Source organism: Acomys minous (genome assembly GCF_964271855.1).
Source record: "Acomys minous genome assembly, chromosome: 6".
Classification (NCBI taxonomy): Eukaryota; Metazoa; Chordata; class Mammalia; order Rodentia; family Muridae; genus Acomys; species Acomys minous.
Genome location: NC_140487.1, coordinates 14,971,901 through 14,994,453, shown reverse-complemented (window position 1 = coordinate 14,994,453; position 22,553 = coordinate 14,971,901). Strand labels below are relative to the sequence as shown.

At 36.6% G+C, this 22,553-nt stretch overlaps 1 protein-coding gene across 1 annotated transcript in view; it reads right to left on the bottom strand.

The window, feature by feature from the left end:
- The window catches only part of THSD7A (thrombospondin type 1 domain containing 7A), a 363,069-nt gene that overhangs the window by 138,999 nt on the left and 201,517 nt on the right, over positions 1 to 22,553 (bottom strand). Inside the window, exons 3-4 of the mRNA XM_084784371.1 lie at positions 18,989 to 19,237; positions 16,334 to 16,515 (exon numbers count right to left, since the gene is read on the bottom strand). Of these exons, the coding sequence (XP_084640497.1) occupies positions 16,334 to 16,515; positions 18,989 to 19,237 (431 nt within the window). The remainder of the gene's footprint in view (positions 1 to 16,333; positions 16,516 to 18,988; positions 19,238 to 22,553) is intronic.

Genomic DNA, 22,553 nt, shown 5'->3' with positions numbered 1-22,553 from the left:
ACATCTTAATGCCTCACCACTCATCGGCTGTCCTGTCACTTATCTCTCCCCCCACCCCCACCACCCTGAGTACTTTTTATTTCTTTTCTTTAGTGCCAAGTATTTCTATTTCTCTGTCTTCAAGATCAACAATTCTATTGTTGACTGAAACAGTAATTCCTATTTTCTTTCACACTCCTTAGATTTAGATCTGTCTTTAATCTCCGATTGTAAAGCCCATCTGTGAGTTTGTTTATTACAGAATTGGAGCATTGTTTTAGCTCCACATTCCTAAATGGCTCCTTGGCTCCTCATCATCCTGTGTATTCCTTCTCCCAGACATTTTTTCCAATTAAGGTTTTAAGCAGATGCTTCTTAAAGTCCTTGTTTAGTGATTCTAGTATCTGGGCCTTTTCAGATGTTTGTTTCTAGTGGTTTTTTGGGAGGGGTTGTTTGTTTGTTTGCTTTTTCTTGATAGAGGGTGTGTTGCCTTTATAATGCACTAAGTTTACTTGGCACACTAAATGACCAGAAGAACCTGGAGATTCTTTCAAGGGTTATTTCACTCACATTAGGCCTAGTCCTTTCAAATGTGAACTTAACTGAGACAGTATGGTCCTTACTCTTACCCCATCTACTCAGCAAGTATCCTTTACCTTCCTTCAGTTCAAACTCTGATATTTTTAGCATTGGCCTCTGTCTTAGGTCTTAGCTTTACAGACAAAGGTCACTACTGTGGCTCAAAGATGTCTTCCTATACATACACAGACGCAATCTGGCCAAGAACTTATGAAGTGTCATTCACACACACACACACACACACACACATACACACACAAACACACACATATATATAATACACACATATACACACACATATACTACACACATACACACAGACACACACTTTGTTTATTGGTCTACAAAGTACATCCTCTTATTCTGTGCCTTGTCCTGATATCTCCCGCCACTTTAGCAGCACAGAATGCAGACTTTTTTTTTTTAACTTCCTTGCCCACTTGATTCTTACATAACACTTACCATCCTTTCTCTGTGGTAGAAAAGAACCTCCAGGAGAACAATATAGATGAAATTGTAAAGCTCCACTCACAATGCGCACAATCTCTGATGTGTATTTTTTAATGTATAAAATAGCTACTTTTTATATTTTGTCAAATTTCAGAGTTATAATTATTGGGATGTTTCCATTTCTATTATTTTGGCAGGGAACAGAAGCAAAAACTGTTGGCTTTGCTAGTCATTTTGAATATTTACTTGCTACACTTTGTATTATATTAATAATTACACATGTTATAGGTCTTCTGTCTCTAGCTATCTCTGAAAGACATTCTGCTACAGCTTAGCTGGTAATCATATTTATTGATACTCTGGCTTCATTACTGAATGATTCTTTTTCCTTTTTCAGGAAACTTTTATTGAACATTAGTAACTCTATTTTTAGTCTTCTGTACTTGTTTATTTGGTTACATGTTAGTTCCTTCATTTAAAATCATTTGGTGACAGAGAGATTTTGTTTGGGTTGTTAACATCTCTGTTTCCTGCCTTCAGAATAATGCCTATAATACACAGAGCATTCAGCAAATAACAGATGAAGACATGAGAAGATGAACACATGAACTGCAGTGTTTTGGCACCTTTAGAAGAGTAACTTTAATACATCATTGGCTTTGAGACTCAATTAGAATTTTTATAAAGTTGCATATTCTAAAAGTAGTATCTGGGGAGGTGGTATCATTTTACAATTTCAAATTGGCTTGATATTGGTGAGTCTCAGTTTAAGTTACGACAGTTAAAAGGTAGATTCATATTTATTTGATTGATAGTCATAGATATAGATTATTAACTCTTCTTATACTCAGCATTCCACAACAATAATGGTACTTACTTCATAGGCTTGGAGCTTAATTAGCAAATAATTGTAAACCACTTAGAAGAGTATTTACATACCTTAATAATTGAACATCCCTCTTATAGCCTTCCTCCTGTCACTATTACTTCAAAGAAAATTGAAGGTGCTTAAGTTTATTCTGTTTGTTACCAGCCATAGCAAAATTACAAAACATGCCAGAAAGGTCCAGAATGAACAATAATGTAATTTCTTGGAAGAGACAAGTTAGCATTCTCATATGGTCTTCAAGATAAAATGATAATCAAGCACATTTGTGTAACTAAATTAGTTAACTTTAAGTCTCACTCCTGCTTTCAGATTATAGGTTCTAGCTCTAAGCTTATAATAATGAATGTAGAAAGAACCATTATAATAATCGTGAAGCCCACGAGATAATAGGAACTAATTGGGTAGGAAAAGTGCCAGTTTCTAGTTTTCAGGTCAGAAAGAAAATTTGCCTATTGGTCTTTATGAAGAGGTCACTGTAAGCATAATGAATTACTGCCTCATGCACATCTGGCTAGGCAAACTTTTGATCTGTTCATGGATTGATGCAAGCTCATGTCTTTGTAAAGTCTTACAAATTTACTATTCCTCTAATTCCATTCAGGGGTTGTCTTGCTTAACAGAGACCTATGCATCTATGCCATTTCACGTTGAGCCCACTTATTTGCCCTCATTGCACTACACTTTTATATTAAGGTAGTAGCAATGTTGTAGCAATTGTTTCAAAAGAGTCTTTGTAGTAAAATTATTACAGAATTTATTATATTAATGTCTAAAATAATCAGAAATGTGTTGTATCATTTGATAAATCTTTGCTGTAAACCAAAAATACATGGAAGACTGTATCTTTTTTTACTGTTTATTTTTAGTTGTGTGTGTGTGTGTGTGAGAGAGAGAGAGAGAGAGAGAGAGAGAGAGAGAGAGAGAGAGAGAGAGACAGACAGACAGACAGACAGACAGAGACAGAGAGACAGAGACAGAGAGACAGAGACAGAGAGAGACAGAGACAGAGAGAGAGTTTTTAGTGTCCCATGTATGTGTGTGTGTGTGTGTGTGTGTGTGTGTGAGTGCATGTGTGTGTTGTGATTGCCCCACATAGATACAGTGCTCCTACAGGCCAGAATAGGGCATTAGATCCTATAGACCTGTAGTCTCATAATTACAGGAAGTTGTAAGGCACCTGATGTAGATACTAGGATCTGAACCGAGATCCTGTAGAAGAGCAGTAAGGTGTCTTAATCACTAAGCCATCTCTCTAGCCCTGAAAACTGCTTCTTCAAACAAAAAAAGGAAAACAGGGCAACATTTAAGGTAACAGATTTTCATTTTCAAGCTTTGTATTTTTGTTTTGCTGTTTATTTCTGAAATAGTAATTTATTTTCATTTCTTCATTGTGTTTTTCCATTTCCTCCTTCCAAATCCTTCCATATCAAATTCATGGCTTCTTTTTCATGAATTGTTTTTTGCATTCATATATGCATATGTATACACATATATATTCCTAAGCAAAACTTGTTGATTCTATATAACATTACTTGTACATATGTGTTCACGGCTGAACATTTGGTACTGAACAACAAACTGCTGTATGCTTCCCTGGGAGGACCACCATTTCTGCTCCCAGCTTCACTCAGGAGGTTCTGAGGCAAGCCCCAATGGATACATTTACAAAATACTACTGCATCTAAGGCCACGGGAACATTGCAGAATAGTGGGCAAAGCAACTGTAAGAGCCAGAGACTCAGGGAACATGCTGTGAGATTGTTTCTCCTGGTAACAGCAGAAACTACACCAATCGTGTCTCACCAAGCTGACTGTGCAATTTGAGTTGAACAAGCATGTCACCAATGAACACACCAAAATGAGTGTAATAAAGTTCAAGAGGCCTCAACCCAATACAATGAACTAAAGGCAACTGAGTTACCGCATGCTTAGGAACCAACTCAATTTAGAAGTTCACAAGATCAATATAGAATCTTGAATCTTGTTTGGTTATTTGAACCAGTATGTTGGAACTTATGAAACTGCTGTTTTTAATTTTAAGATTGATCAGGTACAGTATTTTATGTGATCAAAGATGTGTTTCACTTCATTGCTTGATGTGAACTATTTTCTATGCTAGACTTCACACTAGCAGAAACCAAGGCCCATTTACTATTTATGAATTATGGCTCTCGTTTCCCTATGAGCAATATGCTGCAGGTGCAACAATAATAGTCTTGTTGATGGCTTAAGGGCGAGTTGAATTTATAAAGCAGCATTTATGCAGATAAAAAGAAATCTTCATTTGATGTGTATTAATTGCAAGGGTGTGTTTTGCAGGGCATATTGTGTTCTGCTTCGTTTTATGGAAATACGTACAATAACGGGGAAGCGATTTTAATGATTAATGCATGAGTAGTGTAAAGCAAGGAGAAGTGTCAAGAGATAGGCTATCCAACTAATATGAGTATAATAATGACAAATTCAAACGCATTCCATATGAATCTGGACATTTCTTGGATTAGGAAATACACTGTGGCTATAAGCTGATAATGGAGATACTGAGAAAGATAGAAACAGCCATTTTAGGCTGGGTATTTACAATGGAGCAGATTCAAAGGGCAGATAAATGTTTTTTAAATAGGGGCTATATTTAGTTAGGAAAAGCTGGTTTTGAGTCTGGGCTTTGTCATTTCTTATTTCAGAGTGTCAGGAAAATTATTTTTTAATTAACTATCTAGCCATATAATTATAGAAAAACACTGTCTACTACAGCAAATTAGTGACTTCGCTTTCCTTTTATTATAGATTTTTAGAAGGCCAGTAAAATGTCACTATCTTTCTCATTGAAAATGAGCCTGTATTTTAAAAGTACATTTGATATATATCAAGGAGTTAGAACATAATGGGTCCAAGTCATTGTATGTGACAGCTCTAGAAGAAACAACACGTAAAACAATTAGTTTTGTCTAAATGCTTTCTTTATTTTTCACTAGTGTATGTTAATAAGAGTTAAAATTTATAGGTATAATGATCCCTAGATACAGAAAATTTAGATCCCCAGGGATCTTGTGTGATGGAAGGTCCAGGTTAAATGTGAAATTGTTCTTTTCAGAACAATCAAATATCCTAATACAAACACTTCTTTTATAATATTTTGGCAGTTCTGTGTTTCTTACACGTCTCAAATGGCGACCCACAAAGGCAGGAAAACTGTAATTATTCTGTCTCCATCAACTACTAAAGTAAAATTATCCATATTTCTTTTAGCTGAAAAATAATAATGTGAAAGCATTGGGAAAAGTCTATACTTTCCCAAGAAAGGAATAATTTCATGTATAATATAAGCATATGCTGACATATTTACACCATGTTATAAAGAGGCTTTTTACATAATATATCTGCTACTGGATTTCTCAAAGGCCAACATACAATTATGGTTTTATTGCATGCAAAATATTTGGGGCAAAATTCTTAATTTGAAATTTTCTCCGACTTCTAAATTTAGCCAGCAAAGCAAAAATATAAACAAAATAATATTTATTTGCCATGTAATAAAACAAGTAGTAATGGTAGACCTCCCATGTATTGTACCACTAAATCTTGTCAGAGGAAAGAGATGCAAAAGGATGCATGGCTAGATAGTCAAATAGATTCAAGATGCTACACCGTAAATTAGATGTCCAGGAAGTCCACATCCTCTAACTGAAGAGAGCTCTCCACCTTTCTTAAAACTGTTTCCAAATGGCAGAACAGCAAATGCACCCAGACATTTATGGAGAAGGATAGATTATAGCAAAGAAATACAATGGAGAGAAAGCACTATGCCCTCTCTTGGAAGCATAACATCTCCAGAAGTTAAAAATTAATATTCATGAAGCCATTGTAAAAGAATATAATCATATATAATGAAATAATAATTATTGCAGAACCATAAGAGGGTTATATACTTTGGGTAAAGGAAGATTATTGAAGATCGTATAGTTACTTAAAATGAGAAGAGATAGTTGAATAATTACGAAAATAGCTGAAGGTGTTTCAGTAGACGTCATCTGTCTGTGTTGCAGGGACCTTAACTTCAAGAGAGTTTATGTCATTTCTCTTGGTATGAACAGAATAGATCCGTACAGCTTTGTCGAGTACAAAAAATCCCGTAAAATGATAAAGAAGTACATGAAATGCATATTGTTATTAAAGTATGTTAATATTTAAAACTCACGGATTATCTTCAATATTTAATTTCTAATTAATAAAACTGACAGTCTCTGTCAAGCTTGTATACAGGGCACTGTGTCAAAACATGCTTTAAAAATGACTTCATGCAATAGTAGTAGCATTATACTGGATTCCAGCCTAATAATATAATAATATGGATTCTTGCATTTTGAATGGGGCTTTTGTGTGTGTGTGTGTGCAATAAATGGTGAAACCTTTCCAAGATGAATCTGTTGTCACGGCTTTCTTTCTCCATTGCTATTCTCCCCAGTTTATTTCCCTTTTTATTGCCCATTGCTTTTAGAAGGAATAAATATTAATGAGTTCCACAATGTAGTTTGTACTCCTCTGTTAACACTGGAGAGAGTACCTACTCCCTATTGAGTAATCATTAGCAAGGCAGTGAACAGCTAGTGCCAGCCACAAACCATTTCTTTTACGTCCTTACATAGCAGGAGTGTGCCTCTGGAAGAAATGCTATTCATCCTCCAGGGCACATCCCTGAGTGCTAGTTTCAGGATTTCTTCTGGTGCTATCACTCATCTACAACAGACTCCACAAAATATGTGCTTAAGGGTTACAGAAAGAGTACAAAGCACGGCCACTTGGTCAAGTCATGGTAGGAGAAATTTTATGCTCTGTCTTTCTCTTATTAGTGGAAGGTCCTTGACTAACAGATGTGGACTCTTTCCATCTCATGAAATAGGGCTCATGTACATTGAAATGATTTGCCACCTCCTAATTTCCCAGAAATATATAACAGGTTTTAACTGATGTACAGCCAAGTCATCTAAGACATGGCTTGTTGAGTGTAGATAAGATAACTTCACCTCTGAAAACAAGCAGCGTGTTCTTTTAATCCCCCCTTTCTCTCTGATGTTACTGTAATAGCTATAGACTGAAAGCTGTTCTGAACATGTACGCTTGACTCCTGTTACTTATCCTATAGTAGTGATTCTCTTTGTCCACACACAAAGGCCAATAACAGTGTTAGAGTTAAAGAGAGATTAATATAGAAGCATATGAGAAGTGTAAGGTTTTGGGCCTTTCACATGCCTGCTCTCTCCAACTCTGTTAGTAAATCCTGAGTGGCTTATATTTGGAATGATTCACTCACTGTCTTCTTAAATAACCAGAAAACCATAAAAACTGTATCATCTCTGGGACTCAGCCCTGGGCTTTCCTCACAATCTCAATCCTTCCCAGTGCCTAGCAACTAGATTTCAAGAGGTGACTCATTATTATGGTCCATCATCCAAGACACAAAACGGTACCCTTTTATGACCTACAGAACCAAAACCACACTTGCTAACATCAGAGATTTGAATTTTCTTTAAGTACTCAGGTGTCTCTAGGCATTGAAGGTATAATCAAGGCCCATCATTTACTACTGATAAATAAGTCATTGTAATGGTTGGAATTGATTATCAACTTGACTATATCTAGAATCATCTTGGAGAGGAGTCTCTGGGTAAGCTTTTTTTAAATTTTTGTGAGTTTTTATGTAGACAGTTTAGAGTCTCTGTGTGAGTTGTTTAAATTAAGTTGAGGTGCGAAGAACCACCTTAACTCTAGGTAGTATCATTGCATGGGCCAGAGTTTTGTACTAAATGAAAAATAGAAGGCCAACTGAGCACCAACATTCATTGCTGTATATTTTCTGACTGGATACAATGTGTTCAGCAGCCAAGCCTCCCTCACCATGTTGGACTTCACCCCAGACTGTGACGTAGAATAACTCCTTTCTCTCTTAAGTTGTTTCTGTAAGGGTATTTCATCACAATAAGACATTTACTAATATGGACCATCTCTCTGAAGGATAGGCTGCACTGAAGCACACTCAGAGCCTACGTGGATAGCCCTCATCTGGTGTGTCCATAGAAATGTCTCATGTCAGACTCATCAAAGGTCAGTTCTGAACTTCAAGTAGAGAAAGCTGCAAATGCAATAGTACCAGGATTTAAGATTTTTTTTATGACAAAGATCAAGGCTCTTTATGAAAAATTCTATCTTTATCATATCATTCTTTAATACACCCGAGCAGTTGTTTAAATACAACCCATTGAGCTGATTAAAAAAGGCTAAGAAAAACCATCTGAACTGATGACTGCACATGTGTGAAGAAGAATAAAATACTTGAGAGAACAGATACAGAATGAGTCCAATGTTAAGTATCCAATTTCACCTGTTCTTCCCTGAATAAGCATCTGCTCATTCAATCAAGCGAACAATGAGCCAAAAACCTTAATAAAATGATCATTATCATAAAAGTAATAACTATTATTTTTATAGTGGGTATTAAGGATTTTAATTTAGGTATTTACAAATATTGCAATATACTTACATTGTTGGTCATAATTTATCTTTCTTGTCTCATAACATATCAAAAATGATTATATAATATGTATTATTCTTCTATTTTAATATTGTCCATATATTTTGTTAGCATATCATGTACAGCTATGTTCAAGAAGCATGTATCAAAAATTATTTTTTACCCTCTTTGGAAAATAAAGTTTTGGTCAATGGAATCTATATTTTCTATTAGTAAATTAGAGCAAAAAGCAGGAAGAGAGAAAGAGGAATAGGTAGCAAGTGTTCATAATATTTTGGTTTTTCATTCCTTCAATTTTATGTGTAAATCACTTGAAATAAGCATTGAACTATAAGTCTATTGAGTCTTATGTTTGCAAATATAATCATGTACTCTAGAGATACTGTACAAAATTCTTAGAAATTATAGTTATTAAGGAATATATTTTTATCAAATACCATGTAATTTATCTGGTCATTTATTTTTCTAGCTATGTTACTTCCTTAGTATGATAAAAATTTAGCTGGAATTTCAAAACAAATATGGCATCATAAGCTACATACAATGTACTGTCTGTTAGTCTATCTATTTTGCAGCAGTAGTAACAAACAGCATCAACAATCCAGGTGCCCAACCAACTTATACTTTTCAAATTATTCCAAACAATAGAAAAAAAAACATAATGACTTTCAAACTCTTTCTATTAAGCCACTATTACTTTAATACCAAAGTCTTGTAAGAGCACAACAACAACAACAATTATTATGAATCAATATATCCTTGATGAACATAGATGCAAAAATTCTCAATAAAATATTTGCAAATTGAATACCACAATCAAGATGGATTCACCAAAGGATACTGGAATGGTTTGACATACATAAATTGATATTATTTTAAATAATAAAATGGATTTAAAGACAAAAATCACATAAACATTTTCATAGAAGCAGGAAAGAACTTCAACAAAAATCTAACATACTTTCATGACAAAAGTCCTAGGGAGAGTGGTATTAGAGGAAACATATCCTATCGTAATAAAGACTACCTATGTCTTACACATAAGAAGCATCATCTTAGCAAAGCAAAACTTGAAAAAAATACCATCAAAAGCAGGAAGGGGAAAGACATGTCTACTACCACAATCCTTTTAAATATAATACTTAAAGCCCTAGAAAAGGTCATAAGCCAAAAGAAGGATTTTAAAGGGATGTAAACAGGAAAAGAATAAGTCATTTTATCCCTATTTGCAGACACGATATTATACACTCTGCAAAATTAATCCTGAGTTTTTCTAGAAGTGATGAACACTTTTAGCAGTGGCAGTATACAAAATTAACTATATACAAATAACAAACATGGTAAGAAAGAGATCACAGAAACACTTGCATTTACAATATCTGAAAAAAAAATCTAGGAAGAAGTGTCACCAAGAAGGTGAAAGGCCTCTGCATTGAACACTTTAAGTCTCTGAAGAAAGAGATGAGGAAGACACCAGAAGATGTACTAATCTCCCATGTTCATGGATTGGCAGAATTCATCCTATCAAAATCAGCTCACAGATTCAAACTAACGTGTGCGCCCATGATATTCTTCACAGGAATAGGAATTTGCAGCTTTTGTTGGTTCGCTGTATTGTGGAAGTACTGTGTTTTCACTTTATTTCCATCTTTGCTTTTTATTCTCAGGTGCTACCATTTGTTATATTATTCCCCCAGCTTTATGCATCTAGAACTCCCAAAGTGGTCACAAATTTGAAAGGGAAATTAGCCTGAGTACAGGACTATCACCATGTCTTTTCGGAGAGGCTCATCTTCACCATTTGAGGCTAAGACTGACTTCTTTGCTGCTAGCTCCCTGAAAGGCAAGCTGGGATTCCTAAAGCACTCAGAGCTTTAACCTCATTAGATGATACAGAAACGTACGATTTCTGTGTCCTGCCCTTTATCTATTTCACTGCTCCTAAGCCACCACAATGCATAACCCTCAACCTGCATGCTGCCCACCCCAGGACAGCCACAGAAAGCACTAGCGTTAGTTTGCTGGATTGTTCCGGGAATCCCTTAATCAAGGCTTCGCTTCTGCCCTTAAAAGCCTTGAAAATAACACTGTATCCTGTGCGCCTAAGTAGTTTTGAAAAGATGATTTCCAGATAATGTAGTCTGTCATACTGCTGAAAATGGAATGGGAGAGCTACTTACAAGTATACATATTCAGAAAAATAAAATTAAGTGACACACAGAGCCATACAAGGAAAAGGAGAACCGAAACCCAGTTCTTTCGAGCTCTGTCTCAGGCTCCTTTGAAAGTCATCTTAAGGATGAAAGTACAAAATATAGTCCAACTAGCTACTATAACTCGAAAAGAGAGAATAAATGTGTTTTAAAACCTTCAAATAATTTTAAGATTAAAAAGAATTTTAAGTGCCCAAACTGGTCAAAGCACATTAATAATTACTAGTAGGCTGAGCTGACACCTCCATTCAAATTTAGAGATGCAATTAGTTCCTCCTTCATAGGTAAAGGGCAGCATGGCATGACTGCGGTTGTTGCCTGAGGTACAGGCTTTTAAAGTGGATAATCCACTCAAACATTTGAGCAGTCATTTTTTTTTTCAGACAAATTTCAAACCAATTGTATCACTTTTACAGCGGGGCTGTAAACACACCAAGCACATAACCTAAGCCAAACGCTGGACTCCTTGTTTGCATGGTTAGCTGACTCCTGAACTACTCTAATACAGTTTTTTAATTGCATTTTTGTTTGAATACTTCCTGAAATCTCATGGGTAGGCTCTTCCTCCCATTAAAAGTCTCAGAAGTCACCTCTGGGTAAAACACTAACCACCTTAATCTAATTCCCAGCAGGTGAGTTCTTATTAGCATTTATCCCATCGGCTGAAACCTCTTGGCATCTCAGCTCTCTTTCTGTATTCAGCTGATCAAGAGGAAACTGCAGAGAGTGTCAAGCCTTGTCTTCTTGTCCTCTCCAGAGGACTCACTGGCAAGAGCTGATTCCTTCAGGGCTTTCATATGTTTCAATTGTCATATAACTGTATTTCAGTGCATCTACAGTACAGGCAATGTTTCTGAAATGTTGCCACCACGCCTTTTGTTTCTATTTCAGTTTATCATATTAGGCTTAGTCGAGCACAAAGTGGAACATTTGACATGCAAAAAAATGTATAGAAGGTGCTTAAATTCTCCCAATAAGAGTGTTTATTACCAAACTTTATATACATGCTTGCAGGGATAATTAATAGAAGGTATAATAATTATACCTGTTGGCAGTCTTAAGTCAGTAATTATTCTTCTCTGTAATCTACACCTATAAATTATATTAACTCTTAGGAAACATGAGACCATTTACACGCTACGGGACAGCTTGACATCCTTCTAGGATTCTAAGAGTGGAAGCACACCCCTCTTTCTGAGATGGATAAATATCTCAACAGTAAAGCTGTGGAGTCTCAGACTGGTGACACTCTGATGCACATTTCTGAAGGAAAAGTCATGTGAAAGAGTTCCACCCACCTGTTATTTCAAACAGGAAAGGCAGGCCATTAAATTTTAATGTACTGTGGTAACTACTTTCTGTAATAAGAGGGAGTTACTTCTAAACAAAGCCCTTCTTTACTTTTTCAGGATATGGTGTTGGCTAAAGTGTGCTTATTATTAAAACTATAGATAAAGAACTACAAACATAACGAATACACATTATACTTAGAAGCAATGTCACAATTTTATCAGCATTTCTTGGTAGAACATGGGAAAATCTGATTTGGTAAACCTTTCTACACAGTCAAGTTCAGCTGATTTTTCTTTCTTCCAACTGTCTTTTATAAGCAGCAATCCTTCTGCTGTTGAATCTCATGACACAGCCTCACAGCCTGAGATGTCTTTCTTAATAACCCGAATCTCTCTACTCTTATTCAGATTTCATTAATGTGCTTCCTATAGAACACTCCTTCAAGTTTTCTATGATGTAAATCACCTTCAGTATGATCTACTGTTTCACACCATTTTAATTTTAATAATTCAGACCATACTTTATCTGCATCCAACGGAAGGATTCCTAAGTTATTGCACTTAAAATATACCTTAGTTTCTCTTTGAACCCTGGAAACAACCAAGTTGCCCTTACTCATCGAATGATGAACATCCAATGATGAATATTTTTAACAGCTGTCTAAGATACACACAGGTCACCCGTCTGCACACTCCATCCTGTCATACTCTGACAAGGGTCACTTTTGTCCTGGTATGAACTAGACACCACTCACAGCTGCCCGGAATCCCAATTAGATGGATGAACAGAAAGTGTCAGGATTTTCACGAGGACTCCCTCTCAGTATGGAGCTTGTCAGGCCTTCCCTCCAAAGTCCTCGTGCTAGATACTGTAGGAGATGCACTGTCAGGATCTCAAGAGTTACCTGCAGCCGCCAGCAGCACATGAGTTACATGTAGACCCTCTGCACTATCACTTGGATACAGGTTTTCCTTTCACCTATAGCTGCTACCACTAACTTACTGATGGTAACTTGACTGTCACAACTAAAGCAGTAGGATGCATTGTGCAAAACATGTGTACATTAATCACTTATGCTTTAATTTAATGGAAATTGGCAGGGTTGTTTTTGTGACTAGTGTAGTTTGATTTACTTAACAATAGTATGTATAATAATGACTAGAGGAATAAAGGTGGACCTAGTCAGGTGACAAGATGTTCATTAGCAGTTTAGTTTATATTGACACCTGTAAAATCATCAAGAAATGCATGTGAACTTCATAGCACCTGCTATGTGTGTGTGTGTGTGTGTGTGTGTGTGTGTGTGTGTGTGTGTGTGTGTGTGTGTGTCTGTCTGTCTGTCTGTCTGTCTGTGTGTGTAAGGAAATTCATTTTGAGTCAAATTATTCTATTTTGAATAGATGTTAAAATACCTTGTTACTTGTGAAAACAACTTATCCCCTGAACACAATGTGCATGTACAAAAGAATGTGTGAAATTTGTTCTTTGAAATAAATACAAGATAAATTTCTTATGAGGTGAAATGTTCAACTGTTACACAGTCAAGATTTCTTGAGATTATCGTCTTCTAGTGGAACTTGGTTATAGAAGTTCACTTAAGAGTCTCTCTCTCTCTCTCTCTCTCTCTCTCTCTCTCTCTCTCTCTCTCTCTGTCACATACACACACACACACACACACACACACACACACACACACACACACACATACACATATGGCCTTTTCATATTTACTGATGGAAAACAGGCTGTGAACAATCCTCACAGCCGACTGTCTAATTGTCCCCTGTTCTCTTGAATTTGTAATCCATGTGTGTCACCCCAGGGATGTTGATGTACTACATGGATTTGTATTGGAAAATATTAAGAACAACTCAACTCTTAAGGGAAAAGTCACATGTTCTGTTTTGAGTAAGAAAAGAGGTAACTTTTAAGGAGAAGCAGTTGGGTTATTTTTGTTGTTTTGTTGTTGTTGTTGTTGTTGTTGTTTTAAACGTGTCTAAGAGGATTATTAATGTTCTTAGTATATAAAAAAATATATATTCCCATATAACTGGTGCCACACATTCCAGTCATAAATATTCATTTAGGTGAAGTCATTATTTTTGTATCTATTGACCTTTGTTTGGCATTTGCTTTATTCTAACAGATACATCTTAATAATGATAGTCTTTGTGTTCCTGTCTTTCACTGTTACTTTTCGTTCTTTACAGTGGTTTAGAAGAGGTGTGAGGGACTCTGAAAAAAATGATTTAAAACATAACCAGTTGCAGTTCAGAATTCTCAAGATCTTTTGAAAGTAATAACCTCCAAGACATAATTGACATTCAGGAACTAAAATCTGATCTACCCTGAGCAATGAAATTATACTACTCTGATAGCCTGCTGCAATAAATCTACCTAAAAGTTTTAAAAATGCAGCCATTAAAGTGGCTAAGAAAATATTAATGTACTAACATTTGTGTTTTATGCTAGGTCCTTATAACCTAAAGGTACATTAGTAGTAAACTATGTCCTAAGGCTATATTCACAAATGAGCTGACATGCTGGGGGAAAATTAGTGGATACAAAACAATTCAATTTTGGAAGTTGCAAATACAAAACTTTACCACTTATCTTTGGTCACTGACATATTGGGTCTTTGGTGATATCCAGCTTGTTGATATTCAATAAATGCCTGTTGGATGGATCAGCCCTAGGAATTTTGTTGGTGCTCAGTTAAAGAGCGTGAGAGAAGAGCTGCTTACAAAACTGTTTAAAAACACGAAGTATGAGCTTGATCTGATAACAATGGAGACCCTATTGAAAAACCAGACCATTTTGAATACAGCTGCCCTTTTGCACAGATCCACCCAGCCCCCAAACTGAAATTTAAAAAAACAAATGACAAACAGAGGGTGAGCCCCATACTTATCTGTAAATATAAGGGCAAGTATTTAAAATGTAGTTAGGAATTACATTGGCTTCTTAAAGTGGCAATTGGAGGCTCTCCTCCAAGACCCATGACTTCTCTAGCCTCAAGTATTTGGCAGGTTTCCAGCACCAGGTGCTCTGGCATCTGAGGTCAGAGATCATAGCAGAAGCGAAAGTGGGAAGATTGTTAGAGTAAGAGGAACAGAAAGTTTGCTGTGACATTTCGGTCTCCCAGAAATGTCAGAGACACTATACCCAGGATGTCGCATCTACGCAGCGGCCTGAACAAGAAAAAGGATGGCCTTAGTAGACGTGCTAGCATAGACGGGGAATAGTGCATGTGGGCAACACTCTAAAGGATGAACTGCAAGTAACTAAAGGATGTCAAGAGCAGGAACAATAGTCTTCCCTAGGGAAGAACTCTCCAAATGCTGAGCTCTGATGTTATATACATCCACATAACATTACATGGACTGGGCAGGATAAATATATAAATATTATATATACTTAAGTAATATATTTAATTGATAATAATTATATTTATTACATAACATATTACAATATATACTTATATATTACACAGACAGGCAATATATATACATATATATATACTCAGTCTGTATAATATAAGATACATATAATAAATTATAAAAAAATAAATTACAATTGTGCAACAAGATAGTAACAACAAAATAACAACTATATACAGAAAATTGTAGTATCTTGATTAGTTCATTCTTAATCATAGTTTAACAAAGTGTGATTTAAGAAAAAAGTTGGTTGTAAATTTCCTATTCATTATTTTGTTACTTTATATATTATATGTGTATACTTACAAAGTAACATTTATTTTAGTTTTATAAGTAATTACTCCTAAATTTTGATGCAAACAACTTTTACTATTTTTTTTTTCAAATAGACCTGTCAATAGATTAATCCAGACCAAAGGCAGAGTTGCATTAAGTTTCTTTTTTTTTTCCTCCTTTATTAATTTATTCTTGTTACATCTCAATGGTTATCCCATCCCTTGAATCCTCCCATTCTTCCCTCCCTCCCAATTTCCCCTTATTCCCCTCCCCTATGACTGTTCCTGAGGGGGATTACCTCCCCCTCTATATGCTCATAGGGTATCAAGTCTCTTCTTGGTAACTTGCTGTCCTTCCTCTGATTGCTCTTTTGTTTGTTTGTTTGTGGTTTTTAGCTTTTTGAGATAAGGTTTCTCTGTGTAGCCTTGGCTGTCCTAGACTCACTTTGTAGACCATGCTGGCCTGAACTCACAGCGATCTGCGTACCTATGCCTCCAGAGTGCTGGGATTAAAGGTGTGTGCCTCCACGCCTGGCTTTGTAGGGCTCCCTTTAGCTGGCTTAGACTCCAAGCACATTGTGAAAAGTAGGGAGCACTTCTTGTCCCCCAGGGCCTGTCTATGTTCCTCAAGGGCCACCACCTGCTGGCCCTTCCTGAGTGAGTTATGTGAGGAAAGTATCACGTACCTTCTTTGTCCTTTTGTGTATTTACGTGGGAGAGCATGTTGTCATTGGTTTGGATGCAGTACACTTCCCGTGTCTGGACACCACCGCCACAAAGAGCTGTCTGGTTGGCTCGCCTCTTGTCCTGCTGACTGAGCAAAGGGTCGACGTGGCACTCTGTCCACTCCGTAGTTCTCCAGCCATACCTAGATAAGGATAACGCCAGGGTGGCGGCAGTGTTTATTCAGGAAAATGTTTTTCTACTCTTTTCAGATTTTCTTCTAAAACTTAAACTCAAAAGGCATTTTCCTCTGGATCCAGTGTAGACTCCCAGTCTGAGGCAGATTCAGTTTCATTTGTTTCGGTGTCCTCAGCTGGGCTCCCTTTAGAGGGGTTAATGCAGAGTGAGCCCATTTTAATTGCAACTCCTGGAAGCTGCTTATCAATATTTTATGAAATAAGAATATAATGCTAAAAACATGAAATTTTATGTGCAATTAAACTGAACTCAAGCTCTCCCTTTCTTGATACTTATAAACAAAGGAAGGCTGAATCTGAGAATGCCAAACATTCTAAGTGATTATGAGCCCAAACACTTGTTTTGCTTTTAATAAAATGCAGGAAAATTGCTTATTCATATTGGAGCAAGATTATAATTGCATGCTAGGATTTAAAAATGTAACATAGCAATTCAGAGCTTTCTCATTACTGTCAAGAACCAGAATTTTTTCATATACATGCTCTGTAGGGCCCTGCATTCCTGATGAACATCAGTGAGTTATGGGAAGAGCTGACTATGTTGTTATTCGAGCACAGAAAAGATGATCCCTGCTTCTCAGACATCCAATCAGGATTACGATGTGAAAGGGATGTTGGAGTTGTCAGCCTGTCTCTCCCTACAAGGAGCTAGACCGGGAAGCATTTCCTCTTGTCACCAACAATAGAAAGTGATGGCATCCTCCATCTCTAGGAAAATGGATACCTTAAAAGCCCGGAGGAAATGGCTCAAGTAGCACTTTGTCAGTCTAACCAAGATGCTTCCCCATGGATCAGATTAATAGCGAGCATAGATACAAATGGATGTGTTTATGTCAATTAGACACAATGGTTAAAGGTGCCCTTAGTTGTCTGTTCTGGGTGCTTGGCTCTGTCAAAGGTGAGTAATCTGCCAGTGAACTTGAGATTCCTTTCCATTTTCATTTCTAAAAGTGGGGATTTAAGGCTGCACAGATGTGGGACTAGGCCATCAAAGAACAGCAGTCAACCTTGTTTATGAAGGAAGGGCTTTTCTAGAAACACGGATAATTGCTACTTGGTTGTAGGAATGGAATATAGAAAAATAACAACAATGAACTGATTTTCTAAAGGAATTCGAATGACATAAAAAAACTAGAATGACATTCCAGTGTAAGTTACACTAAGGAGTCCTATGATAGAAACAGACTGTCAACAATATAAATAGCTGATATTTCTAGGAAAAGTGCTACCCTAGGAAATAGAGACAATAACAGGAGAACCATTTTTATCTGCTTATTGCATTAGTGTTACTTGAAAAATTGAAATGGTAAAAAATGAGGACCCACTGTCAGACAAAAGCAGAAGAAACTGCCTGGAGAGCCCACATGCTAGAAGACTGGGCAGTATCCTTGAAGTCCTCAAACAGAGAAGAACCACTGTAGTCAGTAGGGTCTGGAGCGCATGAAAAGGAACCTGGAATTTTTAGTCCCTAGTTATATGGGCAGATTGTGGATGACGCCGAAACGCTATAGAAGACTTCGTGTAAATCTTTGCTATTTTTGGTATCATGTATAGATGTATTAATAGCACTGATTTGCCTCTTCACTGGTTTATGAAGTTCACACTGTATCCATGTTCTTTGAATGCATGAACAATTGACATAAGCTCCCAGTGGAGTATGTACACTAAGATTCTCTAATTTGCTTTAAAATATTCTATATACAAAGAAGAAATGTTGTCAAGATAATTCATTGCGGTATCTTGGAGATAGTATTCTTAAGGACAATACTGCTAGAGTGACAAATATTTCAGAACTAATCTTATTTCATCGGCAGTCAAAGAACATTTATTAGGCAATTGCTATTTACTCTATTTAATAAAAATTGTTATATACATTACTGAATTTTACTAGGTCATAGGGACCTATGATCTAAAATATAAGAGGTGGACAAATGGTGGACCAAAGACAAAGTCAACATGTTCTTTGCTTTTGTCAATAAAGCTTTATTGGAACATGGACACACTCATTTGCATACCACCTATATCTCTACTGATGGTAGTGAACCATTGCAACAGAGACATAAGCAACCTGTCCAGTCTAACGTCCTCACTGTGTGTCATCTACTAACATAATCACCAAGCAGTATTATAGAACGCACTAAGAGAATTGCTGTTAAAAGTATATTCTTCATGGGATTTAGAAGTACAGTTGTTAAACACACTTTCATTCTGTAAAAGAAGCACATTTGCAATGGATAAAGCGTGTAACGAGATATTCTAGTTTTCTGCTTAAAACATGAAAAGAATCCACTGTTTCCACACATTTGAGTCTGGAATAATATTTAATTCAAAATACTGAAATGACGAGTACTAAATATTTGTGATATCAGCTAGCTAAAGGCACATGGCATTTGAACACACCACATTCTTTCTTTTACTCACGTAGCACAGAGGACGGCTCCATCTCCCTGAGACACACAGGGTTCTTTCTCCTCAAGTTCTGGACATTCCTTTTCACTTCCAATCGGGAACTGCCTGATGGTCCTTGTCCTTACTCGGGTGCCTGTAGGGGATGTGACATCATGGCATGTTTTTGAACATGGGCTCCACTCCAACCACTCGGACACCTGGCACTCTTTGGTGATCACACAGGACTGGAAGGTCAAAGGCAGTTTCTCTTGTTGGCAAAAGCTGTAACAAATCATTGATATTTCTACCTCAGAACTGCAGGCAGTTAGAGATCCCAGCGTAAAATCAGATTGGACAGTTTAATTTTTTAAAAGGCACATGATTTACAGTTTCACTGAAAATATGTTAACATTTTGCAAAGTGCAGTGGAAAAAAACAAGCCAATCACTAAGATTTGTCTTGCCTCTTGTGTGTGTGTGTGTGTGTGTGTGTGTGTGTGTGTGTGTGTGTGTGTGTGTGTGTGTGTGCTGTGTGGGGGTAGTGGTGGTGGTGAAGCTGCTCACAAGAAATAGAAAATAAGGGGCATTCAGAAAAACTGACCGAAGCTGAGTTTAAGACATTTTTCTTATTCATTTTAGGTTTAACTTAGAAAAGGGAAAATCTAAAACAGTTAACATATGTTACTTTCCTTTTGCTCTACTGAGTTAAGTAGACATGTCTGCTTAGCTTCAATATTTTTGGAATATAAAATGTAATATGTGCTTTAGCATAATCTTATATCAGTTTTGACTTACAGTCATAATATGAACTTATTCAAATATGTCAACCTAATTTGTATCTTCTTAAGTTTTACCTTTTGTATGTCTGTGTATGTCTGCATGTGTGTGCTGTGTGCACAGTCTTTTGTATGTCTGTGTATGTCTGCATGTGTGTGCTGTGTGCACAGTCTTTTGTATGTCTGTGTATGTCTGCATGTGTGTGCTGTGCACAGTCTTTTGTATGTCTGTGTATGTCTGCATGTGTGTGCTGTGTGCACAGTCTTTTGTATGTCTGTGTATGTCTGCATGTGTGTGCTGTGTGCACAGTCTTTTGTATGTCTGTGTATGTCTGCATGTGTGTGCTGTGTGCACAGTCTTTTGTATGTCTGTGTATGTCTGCATGTGTGTGCTGTGTACAGTCCTTTGTATGTCTGTGTATGTCTGCATGTGTGTGTGCTGTGTGCACAGTCTTTTGTATGTCTGTGTATGTCTGCATGTGTGTGCTGTGTGCAGTCTAGCAGAGGGGAGCTGATTCTCTGGATGTTGTAGATGGTTGTGAGGTGCTTAACATGGGTGCTGAGCAGAGCAATGAGCATGGAGGATTAGCAAGTGTTTTTAACCCTTGAGCCATCCACATCTCCAGCCTCTATTATTAATATAAAACACTTGTGAATATCCCTATTAAATGTTCAATAAGTATTAAAATGTTCATCCATTTATCCACATAATATAGAGATATACTCTAATATACTCTAAATGTATCTTTAAGATTTATTTTACAAATAACGTATTTGTTTTTTAAATAAAGTATTTGTCTTTTTAATTCTCCTTGTATCTGAGGCATAGATGATTCAAAATTGTAATGTTAACAAATAAAGCTAAAGATGACATTATGGATGTCAAAAATGAAGAGTCCCCATAGCTTGCATTTTCCTAGAATTATATTGACTCTTAGCTAGACTCTTGTCCAAACTCAGTAACAAATACTGTATATTCACAGAGGCAGCCTGTTGGGGAGATAGTTATGTGGCCTCATGGGAGAATTCACTGATCATTTCATCTCATTCAGGTTGCATATTCATTTGCTCTAATTACCCGCAGAGGGAGGCAGGTCCATTTCACTTATAAGAACTTACAACCTGTTGTCTTAATCCTACGCCCATGCATATTTTTGAAAACTGTACTCCCTCAAGACAATTAGAACTGGAAACATCAAAGTCAATTTGTTGAACTTGAAAAGTCTGAGAAAGAAATCATCTGAGAATGGCTAAAAAGAGGTCTGTGAGTAAGTGCTGTTATCCTATGACAGCAGAGCAAAGCCTGCCTGTGCTCAAATGTTGCATAAGTGCTGGCATTAATGGTTGCCATAGGTAGAACACTGATTATTGCATTTTCTTTGTGATGAGGAAGTTTTCATCCTCGCATTGAGAGTTACTTCTGAGAATCAAGCAAAAATAAATGACCAAATAATGCTCCCCATAACCTCATTTTTATAAAATGTACACAATTCATTTCCTTTTAGATTTATTACCTTTCCTGATACTATCTTCCTTTACATTAGCAAGTATTGAACTTCATGTAAAACTTTAACAGTTCATAGTCCATGTACAATGAAGAGATAAATGATCTCTTTTCATCTTTTCTAGATAATTTGACCATTATTGCCTATTAGCACAATTTCCTTGGCTGCCTGGTACAAACTGAGACGTCAACACTGTTACTATGTCGTGTTGCTTTGAGATAAAGTGAGTTCTTTAGGTAAATTCACCTGATTTTTAGAAATGTGGCTGTCTTGTAGGCAGACACAGATCTGGTCATCGGTGAGTGTGACAACACTCTGGGAAGTTTGTAGGCTAAGACTATGAGACACTTTCTTCCCATCAGAGGAGGGACGTGACAATTAGGGCAGGTTGCATTTCATGTTTCATATCTTTCTAAGCAGTTTTACAACACTACCTGTTAACGGTACTGTTGTTAGCACTGTCCGTTGGAACACTTTGTGAAGCCCAAGTTTAAAGATGAACTCATATACTTAATTTGGTGATTTCATTACCCTTGTATATGTGTACTTAATTCCATCTTATAGGGAAGCATCCTGACTGACTGATGCTAGGAAGCCTGCTAAATAGCTGGCACTTCTAAACTGTGTTATGTAATTTGACCTTAGATTTTTTGAAAGCAGTGCTCAGTTCTCAATCATCCCATTCTCAGCCTCTTCTCATAGCTTTAACTGGCTCTAAATTATAAGGTTCTTGCAGTTGGTGCTTTAGCTGAGGCAGACGCCAATGCTCAACTGGAAACCAACTGGCATGAGGGCTTCAGAAACCCATGCTTTGTGCCAACTCTCAACTTCACAAGTGTTTGCTTTGCTCTACAGGGACTTGGTAGTACTTATTAAAACCCCAAACAAATACAGTTTCCAAACCCAAGGTCACACTGATCATGCTAGTTAAACTCAGTGAATCTCAAAAACAATACAAAACAAAACAAAACAAAAAACAAAAATAAATAATTAATGAATGAACATGAGGCAAAAACATTTGAAAAGAATCTGTATGGAGGAAGGGCCAGAGCAGGGTAGAATAATAAGGGTAGGAGGGAGAGAGGAGGATAGGGGTTACAGTAATCAGAATATCAGAATGCGCTGTATACATGCACATATGTGTCAAAGAGTCAATTCAGTTAAAGATCTATCACAAGTTAAAAACAGTTTCTAATAGATGTTAATTTTTTCAATGTCAGCTTCAAATGTAAGAAATTAAACAAACACAAGGATAATATCCAATTATGATTAATACTTCTATGTGGGGCATGTACAAAGTGTGTGTGTGTGTGTGTGA